At 36.3% G+C, this 15,575-nt stretch overlaps 1 protein-coding gene across 8 annotated transcripts in view; it reads right to left on the bottom strand.

Annotated features, from left to right (window-relative positions):
• Positions 1-1,309: 1,309 nt before the first annotated feature.
• The window catches only part of MAK (male germ cell associated kinase), a 30,829-nt gene continuing 16,563 nt past the window's right edge, over positions 1,310-15,575 (bottom strand). For 3 of the 8 annotated variants that reach the window (XM_068670746.1, XM_068670745.1, XM_068670748.1), the window contains 7 exons: positions 14,190-14,510; positions 13,067-13,257; positions 12,393-12,523; positions 10,772-10,903; positions 8,802-8,876; positions 5,713-5,841; positions 1,310-2,242 (listed from right to left, as the gene is read on the bottom strand). In XM_068670746.1, the coding sequence (XP_068526847.1) occupies positions 2,091-2,242; positions 5,713-5,841; positions 8,802-8,876; positions 10,772-10,903; positions 12,393-12,523; positions 13,067-13,257; positions 14,190-14,510 (1,131 nt within the window). In that variant the 3' untranslated portion in view covers positions 1,310-2,090. The other 5 variants (XR_011092615.1, XM_068670747.1, XR_011092614.1 and 2 more) reach the window with 5 other exon arrangements.

The raw sequence follows: 15,575 nt of genomic DNA, 5'->3' as shown, positions 1-15,575 counted from the left end.
AAGCCAAACCAAGAGAGGATCAGAGTTTGACAGTTGTGTACTTTTAATCCCCTTTGAGTGTATACTAAACTTCTTAAGCAGCTGGCATTTCTGCACTGAAAGCGTATGTCAGTGGATCAGGGTTAATGTGACTGTAGAGAGCCTTATTAGTCTCCTACTGGTTGCAAGAAAAACTAAACACTTGTCATACTTTGATTACGGACAAGTCAAGACCGTTGTGGTTATGTCAAAATAGTTTCAATGTCCATTAGTATATGGTAAGGATGGTGTGCTTCTTCTAGCCATATTTAATGCAACAAGTACTACGTTTTTCTGCTCTAGGTAAATATTAGTGAGCTATGGCCACATAATTAGTTAGTTGCTTGCCTAGACTGTGACTGTAACTAACTCACCACTGGCATCTTATACTAGAGACGAGTGATGGATTTCTCTTTTTTTTTTTTTTTTTTTTATAAATGCACTGGTTTTACAATTAACAGAACTTCTACAGATAAATTAAGGTACATTTAAATAGCATATGAAGGCCTGCTAGCAGTAAGGGAATAACAAATACTTGAGAGTAGACCCATGGCAAATGAATTAAAGTTTCTAGTGTGTTACTAACTAGATACTCCTATCCCTGTACATTTCTTCCAGTATTAGTGTTTTGTTTAGGTGCTGCTTTTATAACAAACCATATAATTTTTTGGTACAACAGCTTAAGATTAAATTGACATACATTAAGTTATGTAGCCCATATATTATGGCACATTAGGTCAACAGTAGAAATTGAAATTTTATATGTAGTTATAAAAATCATACAAATACTTCTCTATTTACAATGCCTAAAGTAATCATTAACAGCTGTACATCTTTAAAGAACATACTAATTTTGCACTTGAAATTGGCAGGGTTTATGTAATTACTAATTATGTAATTACAGTCCAAAGTATCTATTCTGAATGCAACCGTTAACAGAATTAGCCTAGGTCAACATGTGAAAAAAGATTTATTGTACACTGCAAGGTCTTTTGCAGGATGTTACTGTAAAACTTAAAATAGAAGCCAGGGAAGGTATGGCATGAGCATATACATTGAGGTATTGCATTGGTAAAGTTTGTGTGTGTTTTCAGGGACTTAAGTTAGCTTTTGAGAGCTATAGCAGAAAGTAACCTCTTTGAAGAACAGCCTGATTCAACTTCTTTAAAATAAGGGGAAGTCTGTAAGACATAAAAACACGAGTTTATGGATCACTTAAGCCTTTTTGGCAAATTCAACATTAAAAGAGCTGATGAGACTGCAGTGATTCAGGCTCCTTTAAACATTGCTATGACACACCTTTGACAGGGGAGATGTAAATCTCCACAGATCTTCAACTGAAAACAATCAATTTAATTTTAACAGTAGAGTCTAATTTTAAGCTTCACTACAGCTCAACAAGTGTAGCATTTGATAGTAGTTTAGCTATTTTCCAGTCTTGCTGTATAATCCTGGGCCAGGTTTTCAGACCTTGTATAGTATTTGTCAGTGGATAACTTATATCCAACTATACAGAGTTGTCATTGCTACTATAAACATTTAGATGTCACAGATCGTAAGTACCTCTTAGGTGAGTTCTGAAATCCTTGTATGACACTGTGTTCTTCCAAGCCCACTCTGTACTTTCACGCTTACCTGGCTAGTAAAGAACAAGCATTTCACCTGGAAGCCTGGTGCTGCTCAGATTTAGCCCTGCTTCTAGCTGCTTGTGTATGTGAAAACAGTGTATGTCAGTGGTAGACATCGGACCAAGAGTATGCTCCTGTAAGAGTATTCTGACAGGAAGTGGATCTATAGAGAAATATCAGGTGAAATCTACTTCTCATTAGCTTAAAATACTCAGATTTGGCAAGATGTTACACAATGCTTCATGATGTCCTACTACATAGACAATATTTTTACATAATATTTTGTAAATTATTTTTCTTCCACAGGTAACAGAACCCAAGGTCTTTTTTCCCTTCTTTACTATTGAACAGTCTTAAGAAAAGTTGGAGCAAGTAGGCAATTCAGGTTTCCATTGCAGGAGAACTGAACACAGCTCACATGATACCTGCAGAGGATGGCATTTTCTATCTGTGTCCTCCATATTTGGCCACCCAGTCTGTTCTTCCATGTACTGGCTGAATTGTTGGTGCACGAGTTAAAATATTCATGTTTTTTGCTGCTGAATTGTAAGTAGGACCTGGTAACGCACGAGCAGCTTTGTTTTTCCAGGAATAGTCTGAAAGAAACCAGAAGTCAGAATCAAAAAAGTGTTTCACTACTTTCACTACAGATTTGAATGAGAGCTGAAAGCTAACATGCCATCTCCTTCCTTCCCTCCGTCTCTCCTCAGAAGTTGTTTGCCAGTTCCTAGGTGGGAACAAGTAGCTCAAAAGAGCAAGTCAGCAAAACAGACAGCATGCTTAGGTAGGACCATATCAGATTGGTCTGTCATAGGCCCTTCAATTAAACAATTCTCTGTCAGATTAGGGCCTTGTTATTTCATCTGAAGTAACTAGAGAAGTATTCTGTTGGGTTTGGACAATGGTGCTAAGTTTTCTACTCACAAACCACAGAAGGATGGTTTAGTCTCTGACATGCTATCTATGCTTGTTTTCCGATAAGGCTAAAGTTTCCTAGCATTTTTGTATCTTACTAGTAATTCTCTTCTACTGGATGTCTCTTTTACAACAATCCCTGTAGAAAACACCAAGACCGAAATTCAGTGAAACCTCATGATTACGCCTACAATTCTATCTCCTATCATAAAGCTGCTACAGAAAGGAAATTTTTTTTCCCTCTTTATCTCAAATATTTGAAAAAGCATATAATAACAACTTCAATAAACTCATTACATCTCAAACAGCCTGTACTAAAGCACAGATTCTGAAGACCCTCTTGTTTCTTCTGAGATTTTATGCATTTTATTTCCTTCCTGCTTAGCTAAGGACTGCTGGTGTATCTGCTGGTAATTTCCATTTCTCTTTTGATTTAATAGGTTCTATTCTAAATGCTCTTCCCTCCCTCTCCCTGCACCCCCCCACCCCTTATATTGGCATCCATCGGGTCTCCCGCACTGGTAGTAGCACACTACCACATTCCTGGCCTTCCTCCTCAGACTCTCCTTTTCTGCATTTCAAATAGTCACTGCTGCCTCAAGCTTACTAAAGTGATTGCCCTGTTGCAGGGACTGATAACCCATGTTTTTATTCATGTTCATCACCGATTCTGCTATTTTCCCAAGCTTCTAAACTAGTTATTCAGAATCTCTCTTATCCAAACTTTTGCTGTACCCTACCATTGTTTCCTTAGCCTTCCTATCGTATGTCCTGCCATTCTTTTCCTACTTTCATAGTTCAGTCTTGTTAGTTATTACTGATAGGTTTTGTTTTGTTTTAATTAAAATGTTATGAATAAAAATACATGATTTTTTTGTGCCTGCATATTCTGTTTCTTGTGGAAAAGCATGTATGGTATTTTTCACCACTGGGTTGAACTTGTTAAGGTACAGGTGAGAATCAAGGCATTTAAGAAAGGGGGAATCTCAAGAATCTGAAACTGAGGGTCAGGTCATCCCCATCTCTTTGAAAACAAACACCTTTTCTAATGTTCTTTTTTATTATAAGCTGGCATTCCTTATCTTTCATCAGTATGATTCTGGCATATCCTCTCTGTTGGCAAGGAAGGTCACTTTTCTTGGGTCTTGAATAAGTTTTCTGAACAAAATGCTATATTTTCTATTTAATATATTTAACTTATGGCATTATAAATCTCTGAACAAACAAAGGGAGCAAAAGCAACTGAGAGCCCAGTTTATTTCAGTTTGGATAATAGAAAGCAAAGGGTCAACAAAAATGTTAATGTTCAACTATAGGAGAGAGAAACTGCTGTTTGCTTCACCTTTACCTCTCTTCCCATGCAGGCCTGTGGATTTTAGGCTAAATATGATTAGTTTAAGCAACAGGATTATTGCTCTTTCTCCAGGACATGGAAGACTTTTTTAACTGACCTCTGTCTGCCAGCCTTTCTGACTTTTACTACATTTCCCTTTCTAATTACAGATCAACACTGAATTTATTTCCCTTTGGATCACTTAAGTAATTTCTTTTCATTCTCACTGTTCTCAGCAATCTAGAAGTAGTTGTGGATTTTGTCTTCCTGTGAACTTCCTGGTCCACACAGTGACAAATCAAAACTTGCACTGGTAAATTTCAGATAATTAAGTGCAGCTTTAGTCTTCCCTGGTGGATTCCTGATCAACCCAGGCTCAGAACATTAATTTAGTTAAGTGTATTTTATATATGCATGCCATCTCCTTCCTTCCCTCCGTCTCTCCTCAGAAGTTGTTTGCCAGTTCCTAGGTGGGAACAAGTAGCTCAAAAGAGCAAGTCAGCAAAACAGACAGCATGCTTAGGTAGGACCATATCAGATTGGTCTGTCATAGGCCCTTCAATTAAACAATTCACTGTCAGTTTAGGGCCTTATTATTTCATCTGAAGTAACTAGAGAAGTATTCTGTTGGGTTTGGACAATGGTGCTAAGTTTTCTACTCACAAACCAGTTTTTCCTGAGCACTTTTGTTTGTCTTCTCTGAATCAGAAACATATCAACAAAGAAACATCATCCGTACCATAGAATATACAAGGTAACTGTTATATTCAGGATAGATTTCATATTGTTTTTAACTGAATGGAGGAAACTATCTTTTAATGTGTTTAAGGTAATGTACAGCTAGATCACTAGTATATCATAACTATTCAGAACTGGTCGCTTGCATTCTCGTTTGGCTTTTACCTTGTATAACGTACCAGTATTGAGATTTTCACTCCAGAAAGCACTCCTGTGATATTTCAAGGGTATAAGAACAGTGTCACCTACTGCGATGACACTCAGACTTGCATAGCTAACATAGTGAAGATGAAGACACAGTGAAAACCTGTCTTAAATCACCACCACAGAAGCTGCTAACCAACCAGAAAGGGCTAGTAAATAAAAGAGCAATTCATTTTAATTTAGTGCTTGCACTGTATCTGGGACATTATTTGTGAATTTATTATTTATTAAGTCACCTAAGGAAGGTCTTTGCTTTTTTTTTTTCCAAATAGTTGAGGCCATTATAAGCATGGATCAGGATCATCAATTACATTATACTGATGAAATACCCATGCAAGACAGTCACGTGCTACATTAAAGTCACTGTCAAGAAAAAAATCCTGCAGATTGTTAAATAGGAGTGTTGTTCTTGTTTGTTTGTTTGTTTTTAACTTGCATTTATCTATTTTTCATACTTACTAGTTGGTGACTAATGTTTCCTAATAGCTACATAAATCATGCAGTTATATTTATATCCAGTCTACGTGACCACTTACATTGAGTTGTGGAGTTACTATTTTTTTTTTTTTTAGCAATTTTATTTAGCCTGAATTTCTAATAAAAAGTAGTTTAGCAACTTTTCCACAACTGGAATAACAAAAGGGTTGCACATTTGTTTACTTTTACCTAACATCTAATAGCAGTTGTTTCTCCAGGTATTATATCATGATTCCCTCTAGATTCCTGCATTCAAATCATTTAAGAAAAATATGCCTAATAATTTTACTTACAAAACTTGAAGGAAGACTTATTAAGGGATAATAAACATTTTAGGAAGCACACAAAATTAACATTTGCCATTTCCTTAGATATATATGTTAAAAGGATGTTTCTTACCTGATACAGATGGACCAAGAGGAGCTAGCTGTATCCGTTGTCCAGCTGATCCAACTTCTTTTTTATGAAAGGAAGGGATGTATCCTCCTAATGGGTTGTAAGCAGCACCTCCTACAAAGTCAGGATTTCCTGTTGACATTAGAGTTTTAATATTTTCAGTTACATGCAGAAAACCTTGCCTGCTTTTTATAGACACTTCAAAACACCTTTGCTTTAACACAAATAATGAGTGTGAGAGTTCTTTAAGAACTCCCTAGTGCTTGCCTATTGGCAAAAGTACTTATTCTTTTCTTTGTATTGTAGTTGGACCCCTTAAGGTCCCTAACAAACTACATTTGTGTATACTCTAGTACATCTGATCCTGTGACGCAGTAGGACTAAAGCCAGAAAAACAGTACAAACATTTCATTAGTACTTTCATTAAACTTAGATTGCGTAGCAAAGCTTAGAGAAGACAAGATCTTACCTTTTACTTACAGTTAATTAATTTACTGAAAGCTAGTTTAAGTATTTCCATATTTGAAAATCAGCGCTCAACAGGAGTCTTGCACTCAACATATTGGGCTTAAGTCTATCCAAAACAGAAACAAAATCCTCTTGTGGTAAGTGGTACCCCGTATGAAGGTGACTTAGCCAGGTTCAAAAATCTGGACCCAGTTCCCCTCGCCTTTGAACTCTGGCTATTATTTTATTGGGCCTAGTTTTGGTCCAGATCTTTTTTAAAGCAGTGCTACCTTGAAAAGATTGACATAATCATCTTCTTTTGGAAGCTGAGAAATGTCATGCATCTGCACACAAAATTAGTACTGTGTTATTGTACAATAGCTTTGGATTCTGTTACAATTTAACGCTGTGCTCCAAGCAAATTTCTCACCTCCAAGTGTGTCATCATAGGGACAGACTTAAAGACTGTGCTGGCACAACATCTGAAGAAACGTGCTTTCTCTGGTGTTGAGGTTCCATATTGAGTAGTATTACATTTTATGAACTACTAGACCATAGTAGTTTTATTTTGACCTTTATCAAGTGTGAACACTTTTATTAATGTTTAGGTTGGTTTCAACCATAGTTTTACACAGTGTGTGCATTGACAAAGTTTTCCTGTCTCTGGCCCGTGTGCTTGCAAAATGCTCCTCTTCACAAAAACACCCCCAGCTCTCTGTGCTAATACCAGAGTTCAGTGCAGTAGACCTGTAAACTGCAAAATTGGTCATCTACCAACCCCTAAAGTATCCTCAGCTAATTACAGCTGTGTTGTGTCATTGTGTACCTTCCTGTTTTTTCTTAAACACCAACAAAAAGCATTCAGCTGACTTGATTTCGCCAAGCTGTATGTTCTGTAAGTCCTGTGAATAGTTGGGTCTTTATGGGACTTCCCTGTGTATAGTGCATGCCAGTCTCCAGTGCAATAAAGAATGACACAAGAGTCCTGGTGAAAAATAAAACTTTAATAAAATACTCAATTAAAATATGACTTTCTTGCCGTTTTAAGTTGTTCTTCCTTTTCAGGAATTTGCCTGAAAAACAAAGCAATGCAGTTTTAGGATTACATTCACCTGTCTAAGCACGTCTTAAAATTCTGAAATCTAAAAGTAAGATCATGGCAGGGCTCAGACTAATATAACCTCAAAAAGACTATTCCTGCCTGTTTCTTATCTACAGCTCAGCAAAGTTGCGTATCTGTAAACTAAAAAACAAACTGCTGAACCATTTTTTCCCTTCCCCTTACCTCTTAATGCCCGATGTACTTTATGAGCCCTTCTTCAGCAAATAGTAGAGGGCAGCCCAGAAGAAGCGTCTCGGTGAAACTGAGAGGTCTGGAGGTATGATCTTTTTGGATGAGAACAAAGGAGGAAAAGTAGAAGTTCAATACAGAGGAGTAACTACAAATATTTTTTAAAAAATCTTAAAATCACATACTAAATTGTTCCTTACCTCTGACCACTGCTGTACAAAAGGAGTTCTTGCTATTCATCCTTCAGACATGCAGGAGGCCATGATGACAAGTGCAAGTGTGGCCTGGTCAGTATACCCTACCTCAACATATACCTGGTTCTTCACAGAGAATAAAGTCACTGAATCATCTGAGCTGGGTAGTGAGTTGAAAGAAAAAGAGCTATGAATAATTGCAATGAGATGTACCACAAAGGTACACACCTGAGGGAGAGGTGAAACATTCCAGCTTCACACTGCTTGCAGTGGAGAGTGTGTTTAGGCACAAACCAGGCTGCTTGGAAACCTGTTTCTACTCTCTTACACTGAGGTTAACTCCAACAAAGTCTATGCAATCACAGTACTGTAAAATCAGTGTAATAGATAGAAAATTGGAACGCAGTTATTGGGATCGGTTCTTTGCCATTATCCAGCAACAGTGCAGTCGCATGCTATGCATTACAATTATGATAATAAAATTTACTTTATCTTTTAAAGTGCTGAGAATCCAGAAGAAAAGTTAGGAAGTCACTTATTGGAACATCCAGATGTTATATAAAAGACTTCAGTAAGTATATACAGTCAGTTTATTCTTTCACATTTCAAAGAGTGTGCTGATGCAGTTCAGGTTGGGCTGCACGTAGGGGGAAATCACTTATCCTACTCAGGTATAACAGCACACACTTAACTTGGTTTCAAAGCAAATACAAAAGGTGAAACAATTCTGTCAGTATTAAAAACAAAAACAAAACAAAAACACCCAACAACAGAGGGATCTTAAATACATGGATGTGTTTTACTTGAGTTCATCTGACTACTCCAAAGAGTAAAATTCACAGTAGCAGCGATTTTCCACACTATGTTACACTATGGTAAATGAGATTGACCTCTGCTGTTTACCTGCTTCTGTGTGTCACAGCAAGAGTTGTTAAAACATAGCTCATTGGTAAGTATAGCCTCTGCCTTAACTCCCTCAGCCTAGAGAGGCTTAGTCTAAAGCAGACATAATGAACAGGGCAAAGTTTGACAAAATAGATTACAACTGAAAATGAAGTATGTGATTATTTGGAATCTGCACTGCAAGTGCAATTTTTAGAAGAAAGCATAAAACAAATACAAAATGTGCAAAGAACCAGGCTATAGTTGCTATAAATTACCTTTTGGATCCTCTAACTTTTCATTCAACCTTTCTTTGCATGATAGTTTTTCAATTGGTATAATTAAGTTCTCTTCTGTAGAGAAGAAAATGAAAAGGAAGAAAAAGATGGAAAGACAGAACTTTAGAAAAAGTATAGAAAGAATCTGGCTAGATGATATCAAAGAAATGAGGAAAAGCAAAACAAGAAAATAAACATCTGACATTTTTCTCGTTTCACTTCTATGTTTTTACAAGCAGGAAATGTTACTCTGTCTAGTTATTTTATAAGAGCCATTCTAATAATGGAATGAAAATGTAGTTTACCAACAATGCAGTCATATTCCAATCACATAAATATATAAATTCCAAGTTTAAGCATTCAGGCATATTTGCAAAGCTGACTGATCATAACTTTACCATTCTTCACAAAGCATTTGTAACCATTTGCTTTCATCTTATTTCACCCTAGGGAAATGTCATGGGTAAGAAAAATAAAACACTTCAATAAACTAAATTTAGTTACTCGCATACTACACAGCAGTGTCAGTTTTCAACCCTGTCATTATAAAACAAACAAACAAACAAACAAACATGAATGAAGTGCTATATTACCCTGATCTGTGCTCCAACTATTCTTGTTTCCTGTGTGTCTATCTTTAACGTTGTTGCTTCCTGGGTATATGAAATATACTATTATTTAAGATGTTGATGGAAATAATACTAAGAATTTTCAAACACATGAAATTATCAGTTTTAGATTTTTTTTTAATTTATTTTTAAAATTATTATTATTTTTGGTAGATACTCAAAGTAACCCAGTAAGACAACAGGGGGATTTTTACCATTAAATTAACTTAGATGAATGCTACGTTCTAATTCAGTAGGTAGCTGTCTAGCTTTCTGACACATAGTTTCAGAAACAGCTCTTGACCTTTTTGTGCCTCTTTCAAATGCAAGAGCATTTTATGAATAAACTAATTAATTCTAAGGCACCCTGACACAATGTTTCTGAAAATAAAAAGGTACATATCATAATTGCTTGGAAAAAAAAAAGTCTCTTCTAATCCAGGGGATGCTGTTATTTTTCCATTTCCTGTCTTTCACATAATGATGAACGATTTATACCTCACCTGACTTCCAGAGGGAGGATCAGTTCTTATGACACTGCAAGATGGCTACTAAAGTTCTGTTAAAAAGAGCTGGGGTGTAGCATCTGCATGTAAACAAGCTTTCTGAAGTTCTTGTATAAGCACGTTAGGTTAGGTGGTTTATTAGCATCAGTGAAGTTGGGAGTTACAGTGGCTTCAAAGCTGTTAAAGTTACCTCCAATCACAGGGTGGTGGGAGTACACAGATGGTGTGTATGGCTTGGAGGTCAGAAGATAGGTTTTAGTCTCAAGTCAATGAAATCTTAGGTAAGTCATTTAAGTTGTAAGTGTTAGTCTTCACACTTTAAAACACTGATAGCAGAGATTTTTAAGAAATGTAGCACAAAAGGCACCTTTCTACAAGTGCCTTCCTGAAAGAAGAGACTTTTCATGCAGCTACAAAGCTGGTAGATTACTGAATAACTTGGTTAGAATATTATGCATCATTTTTATTATATGAGCTTACCATTCATCACCTAGTTTCTTTTCATATATGAGACTGCTGTTTTATAGTGTTCCACATGACATTGACCAGGCAGTAATGAGGTCAAACTACTTGCTTGAATTAGCACAGTACAATAATTGGTCTAAGAGGATTACAGAAAAAAAATTTGTCTTGACAGAACTTTATTCTAGGAGAGAGTCTATACTCCCTTTGTGCTATGAAATCAAAATAAATCACTTATGTATGAAAAAGTTTTTAAGAGTCTGCGTTTAAATAAGAAAAAAGAAAAAAGCCTAGAACCTAAGCCTGACAACAGAAGTTAAACTAGAAGGTCTTAAGTAAATTAATTAAATGAAGTATGATGAAATACAACACGACCATTTTTATTACACATTACCTGTATTATTTCTGTTGAAAGACATTCCTTCTCCAAAATGTGCCAGTGGTTTAGAAAATAACTGGTTGTTCCAGGTTCCATGAGATCCTTCTTTATTGACTGTTACTAAAGAGATACTCTTAGGGTTTACACCTTAGAAAACAAACCATGGCAAATTTTATTAATTTGAAACATAATTCAACCAATGAAAAACAGTCATTTCTAGAACCATGAAACAACACCAAATTATTTGTAGCATAATGTAAACACCATAAATGTAAGTCAAAGCACAATGTCCATTGATTAGTTTATATTCCTCTACTATAAAAATTGGAGATGCCGATTAAATAATACTTTTCATGCTTTCAGAGATGTTTTACTACAGTTATTTGGTTCCTATAAAATCATAAGCTCATTATTGATATTTTTGACTCTCAAACAATTAACAGAAATTAAGTAAATTATTGAAAATTTGAGTTCTTAAGGCTGAAAAACTATATCTTTAAAGAATAAGTTTAAAAGTAGGACAAAGAGGTTCTTGCTACTTTACCATGTTATGAGCTTTACGGGAGTTAATGGGATTACGCAGTAGGAAAGCAGCTCCCAGAGCTAGTGGTGATAGAACTAAAGTAATACGGATAAATACCAAGTATGCTCCTTGGAGTTATTATTCTCTTAAGTGCTGGAATTACTACATACATATTTTTTTAAAAACAATGCCTTTCTCATTGAAAACTAATAAAAACAGATGTACTGGAAGCATACTTAAAAATATAAGGAATATAGATTCATTTTCCATTTGTTACCTCTAGACAAGGAAGCTTTTTTTTTTTTCCCCTCCATTTGAACAAACTCTTGAGTCTTAGGGAATCCTATTTAGCATTAAAGAAGTGATTTCATATTTAGAAGGACTGGACATACATTAGCTGGACTAATGAATTCCTGAGAAACTGGGGATACACTGTAATAAAACAACTTGCCTGGCAATCAGGAGCCAACTAAATGCTCACTGTGGATTACTGTAGATGTCATGATACACTTACTGGAATTGTCTGTTAATTATCAATGTTATCTTATGGAGAATAAGTGCCTTAGGAAGGGAAGTGACCAGGTGTGAATTCCTACCCATGCAAGGGTATATTCCTACCCATGCAAGGGCTGGTATTTTTTAGTACCTCCTATCAAGAAGGGTAACCGCACTTATCAGAACTGGAAGTTCAAAAGAAACAAAACCTCCTTGTATTGCAAAACTGAGGAAGATGCATATGCACTACAGATGAATAGTTTCTTCACTCCTTGGGTATGCTTGCTTATAGTCAATCAGGATGTATTCCTAGTCATCCAAGAGATCTTGGATTCATATTACCAAGGGTTTCCTATGCTACTGACTATAAGAGGGCCTGCGAATGTTTATGATGTACAAGCAGAGTTGGTTGAGCTCCCTTCCACTTTTACATAGCCAGGACCTTCTGCATCAGTTGTGGTGAGATATGTTCTTGGAAAGGCATTCAGCCCAAAATTTGAAAATTTAGCCTGGGTATGAAAAGCAAAATTATCCAGTGCAAAATCTAGAGTTTAAATGTACTGTAAAAATATTGTTCACTGCTTATGTTTTCCATATTGTGTTGGCTTTTCCCCTTACCAGGTAGATATCTTGATTGTCTTAGATAGTACTGTTTTGCTGATGTATTTGATCTTCCAGAATCATTTCTCATCAAAACCTTATTTTCCCCGCCTGGCTGGATGCAGCATGAAGCATTTGGTTCTGGAATGCTGAAAAATCAAAACATTCAAACTATGTGGCCAGCGACTCCACCTCAGAACAGCACAAGCTGATGCTAGCTTGAAGAATACACTGCTCTTCTCTTAGCCTGATTTCATCATTAGACTTTGGTCCTACAGAAAGTAACACTCAAGTCTCAAACCTCATGAGAGTTTTAGATGAGAATATGGAGGAAAAAAAAAAGTGTATCCAATACTACAGAATAAAAAGCAACTGTAGGTAACTTGCAGAACTTTCCCTAGCTCAACTGATATAGGAAATGAAGTGAATCTAGTTTATATGATTACAGTAAAATGCAGTTTCATAGAAACAGGATGAACATATGAAATGTATAGTGCTTAAACATAAATATGGATATTACTGGTGTCACATAGATACCACACCCAAAGCTGGCCTGTTCATACAGCTCCTTGCATTCTTGCAGAGCTTGAGTGACTTAAATTTTAGCAGATCTGTTTTAACCAACCTATAAATCTACTGGTCATTGTGTATGAAAAAAAAAAAAAAAGTGATTATATACTTAAAGGACTTACCTAAAAAGGCATTCCTTGTTTTTATTTTCTTTTAACAGTGCAATGCTAGGTTTCTTTGAACATGACATTCCAAATTCAGCATTGTCCAAGTCATCCCAACTATCCATAGCCTTTACCAAAGTCTGACCCCATCGCCTCCTGCAGCTTTTAGGTCCTACTGTGCCATTCTGAGGGCCACTAGCTGCTTGTTTCTGTTTTGAATAGGGGGAAAAAAAAAAAAGCTTTAAATAAATTCTAAAACTTAATATTTTTACATCTAGTTTACTTCAGACTAGTACTTAAAAACATTGAAGAATTTTTCCCTATTGTGTTGTGCCTGTTTTGGTCACAATGTTAAGAAAGATTTTAAGCACAAAACATGTTACAAAGATGGCAGGTATTTTGTGCGTAGCTCTTTTAGACCATCACCCTTCAATGGCTTAAGTCTAGTTGAAGTAGTTAGGTTAATGTTCTGTATGCAGGCCCAGTAGAGCACTTAGCCTCTGTTGTTGGCATCTTGCTGAAGTCTCTCGCTGGCAGTAGAACAACTGTCAGAAGCAGGGCACAGGGGTACAAATCATTCACAGCAATCACGCTCAGGGTTTGGAGTACCGATTCCCATAGCCCCAGAGCAAATGCAACTTTCAGAAATTAGTCAGGTTTTCCCTTAACATTATCTACCAAAGAATAACTACCTTTTAAAGCTATCTTTTCATGCGACTGTAGTTTGCCTTCCACTATTTTCTGGAATACTTGTTATTTTTAGCATACTCGCTCAGGTACTTTCCTGCTTGAGACAACCAAAGTTCTCACTTCTATTTCTTTTTCGTATAACAACAATATTTTTGTGAGTTGTTTCTCAAAGGTCAATAATGATAGCTGTTGTAACTACATTACTGCAGAAGCACGTCAGGAAAGGCTATTGTAAGAGAACTTACATTGTTGTTGTAATTAATGTATTTTCCCAATTTGCTGTAAAATTTTAATAAGTAATTAGCTATATCCCTAGTTAGTCCTGAATTATCAACTTGTATTTTCTATAATAAAAAGTACAGCTGTTTTCAGAGAATGACCAGGTTGAATACAGTAAAATCCTGCAATAAAATCACCTGTCTAAGTTAGGTATTTACTGAAGGCAACTTACTGGTGATGAGTTTTTACTGATAGTCGGAAAAAATGGTTGTGCCTGTGGCTGCTGCTGTTTTGGTACTTGCTGGTTAGCTGTATTCTGAGGTAACTGAATTTGCTGGAGTGGCTGGTGGTTAACCTTTGAGAGGGGCTGTGGCTGCATTTGGTCAGGTACATCAGGTGAAGACAGAGGTTCTGGCTTGGATACTGCTTCCAGTTTGGGTAAAGTTGGCTTTGGTTCTGTCGGCTGCACTGGCTTAATAGGAGTCTGCTTCTCCAGGTATTGTGGAGGAGGTCCTAACATTTGGCCAACTTGAAAGTAAGGATACTTCAGAGCCTGGAGAAGAAGATATAACTTACTAATTATACTTAATAAAATTGACTTTGGTAATTTCATCTAGAATCTAATTATGTTTCTGAAGCATTCAAGCAATCTCTTCAGCACCAATGCAAGATGGATGTATAATTAGATCTTATGTATAGCTAGCTCTCAGTTCAGCATGTTAAGCGCTTCCTACCGTTTAACTTAACAAGATGGATCCACTTGGACATGTTATAGCAGTCATGTCCTTTTCTAAATTCTTTTATTTCTAGATTTTTTGGAGTCTGTGTTTTGAGGTGCATTTTACACTCAACTCCATTCTACATTCACGCAGTAACAAATTTCAATTTTAAAAACAGGTAGTTTCCACTACAGTACAAAACCCTTACTGCTTTATTGCATGCTTCCCTGCTAACTATCTTTCATACCTTATTAACACACCAGCTCTCAATATGCTCTCACTGCCCGTTTTGGATTGAATCATCCAAAGGACTCTTTTGTTAGTTCTCAGCAATGTTTTGCCTCAGCTACACTTGAGAATTGCTATGTTTGTACACATTTCTGCAAATGTGCATTAAACTCTCCCTTTTGCCTGTGGATTGCACAACTACTGCAGCTGCTTCCTTGACAACTCACTTGGGTAAAACCTGGTTATTTGCTTTCATAAAGTGCCATGCAAGAATTCTGAGTACAGATGTATAGCATCAGACTACAGTTAGATCTCAGTGACTGTAACAATAGAAATGCTACATAAAGTGGACAGATATGGTTGCTCTGCTTTGCACCATCTGCTTAACCACTTCTAAATCACTTACATTACATCCACCTATACCTTGCATTATGTTTGTTTCCCAACAAAATTCTCCACATTGCCCTTTTGTAACTTCTAAATAGTATTGCATTAGGTATAAATACTCAAAAATCAGTAGAATGTACGCATCTTTGAAAATTGTATACTTTTTTTTTTTTTTTTAGTTAACTTAAAGAAAGCCTGTAACCTCTGTGACCTACTGGTATGTTCTTTTCAAAGTTCTTTCTTTATCACTTCATACAGTTTATGTCCCATCTCCTAGTGAAAAG

This window comes from Anas acuta, chromosome 2, assembly GCF_963932015.1.
Source record: "Anas acuta chromosome 2, bAnaAcu1.1, whole genome shotgun sequence".
In the NCBI taxonomy this organism is placed as follows: Eukaryota; Metazoa; Chordata; class Aves; order Anseriformes; family Anatidae; genus Anas; species Anas acuta.
This window is presented reverse-complemented; position numbering and strand designations above follow the sequence as displayed.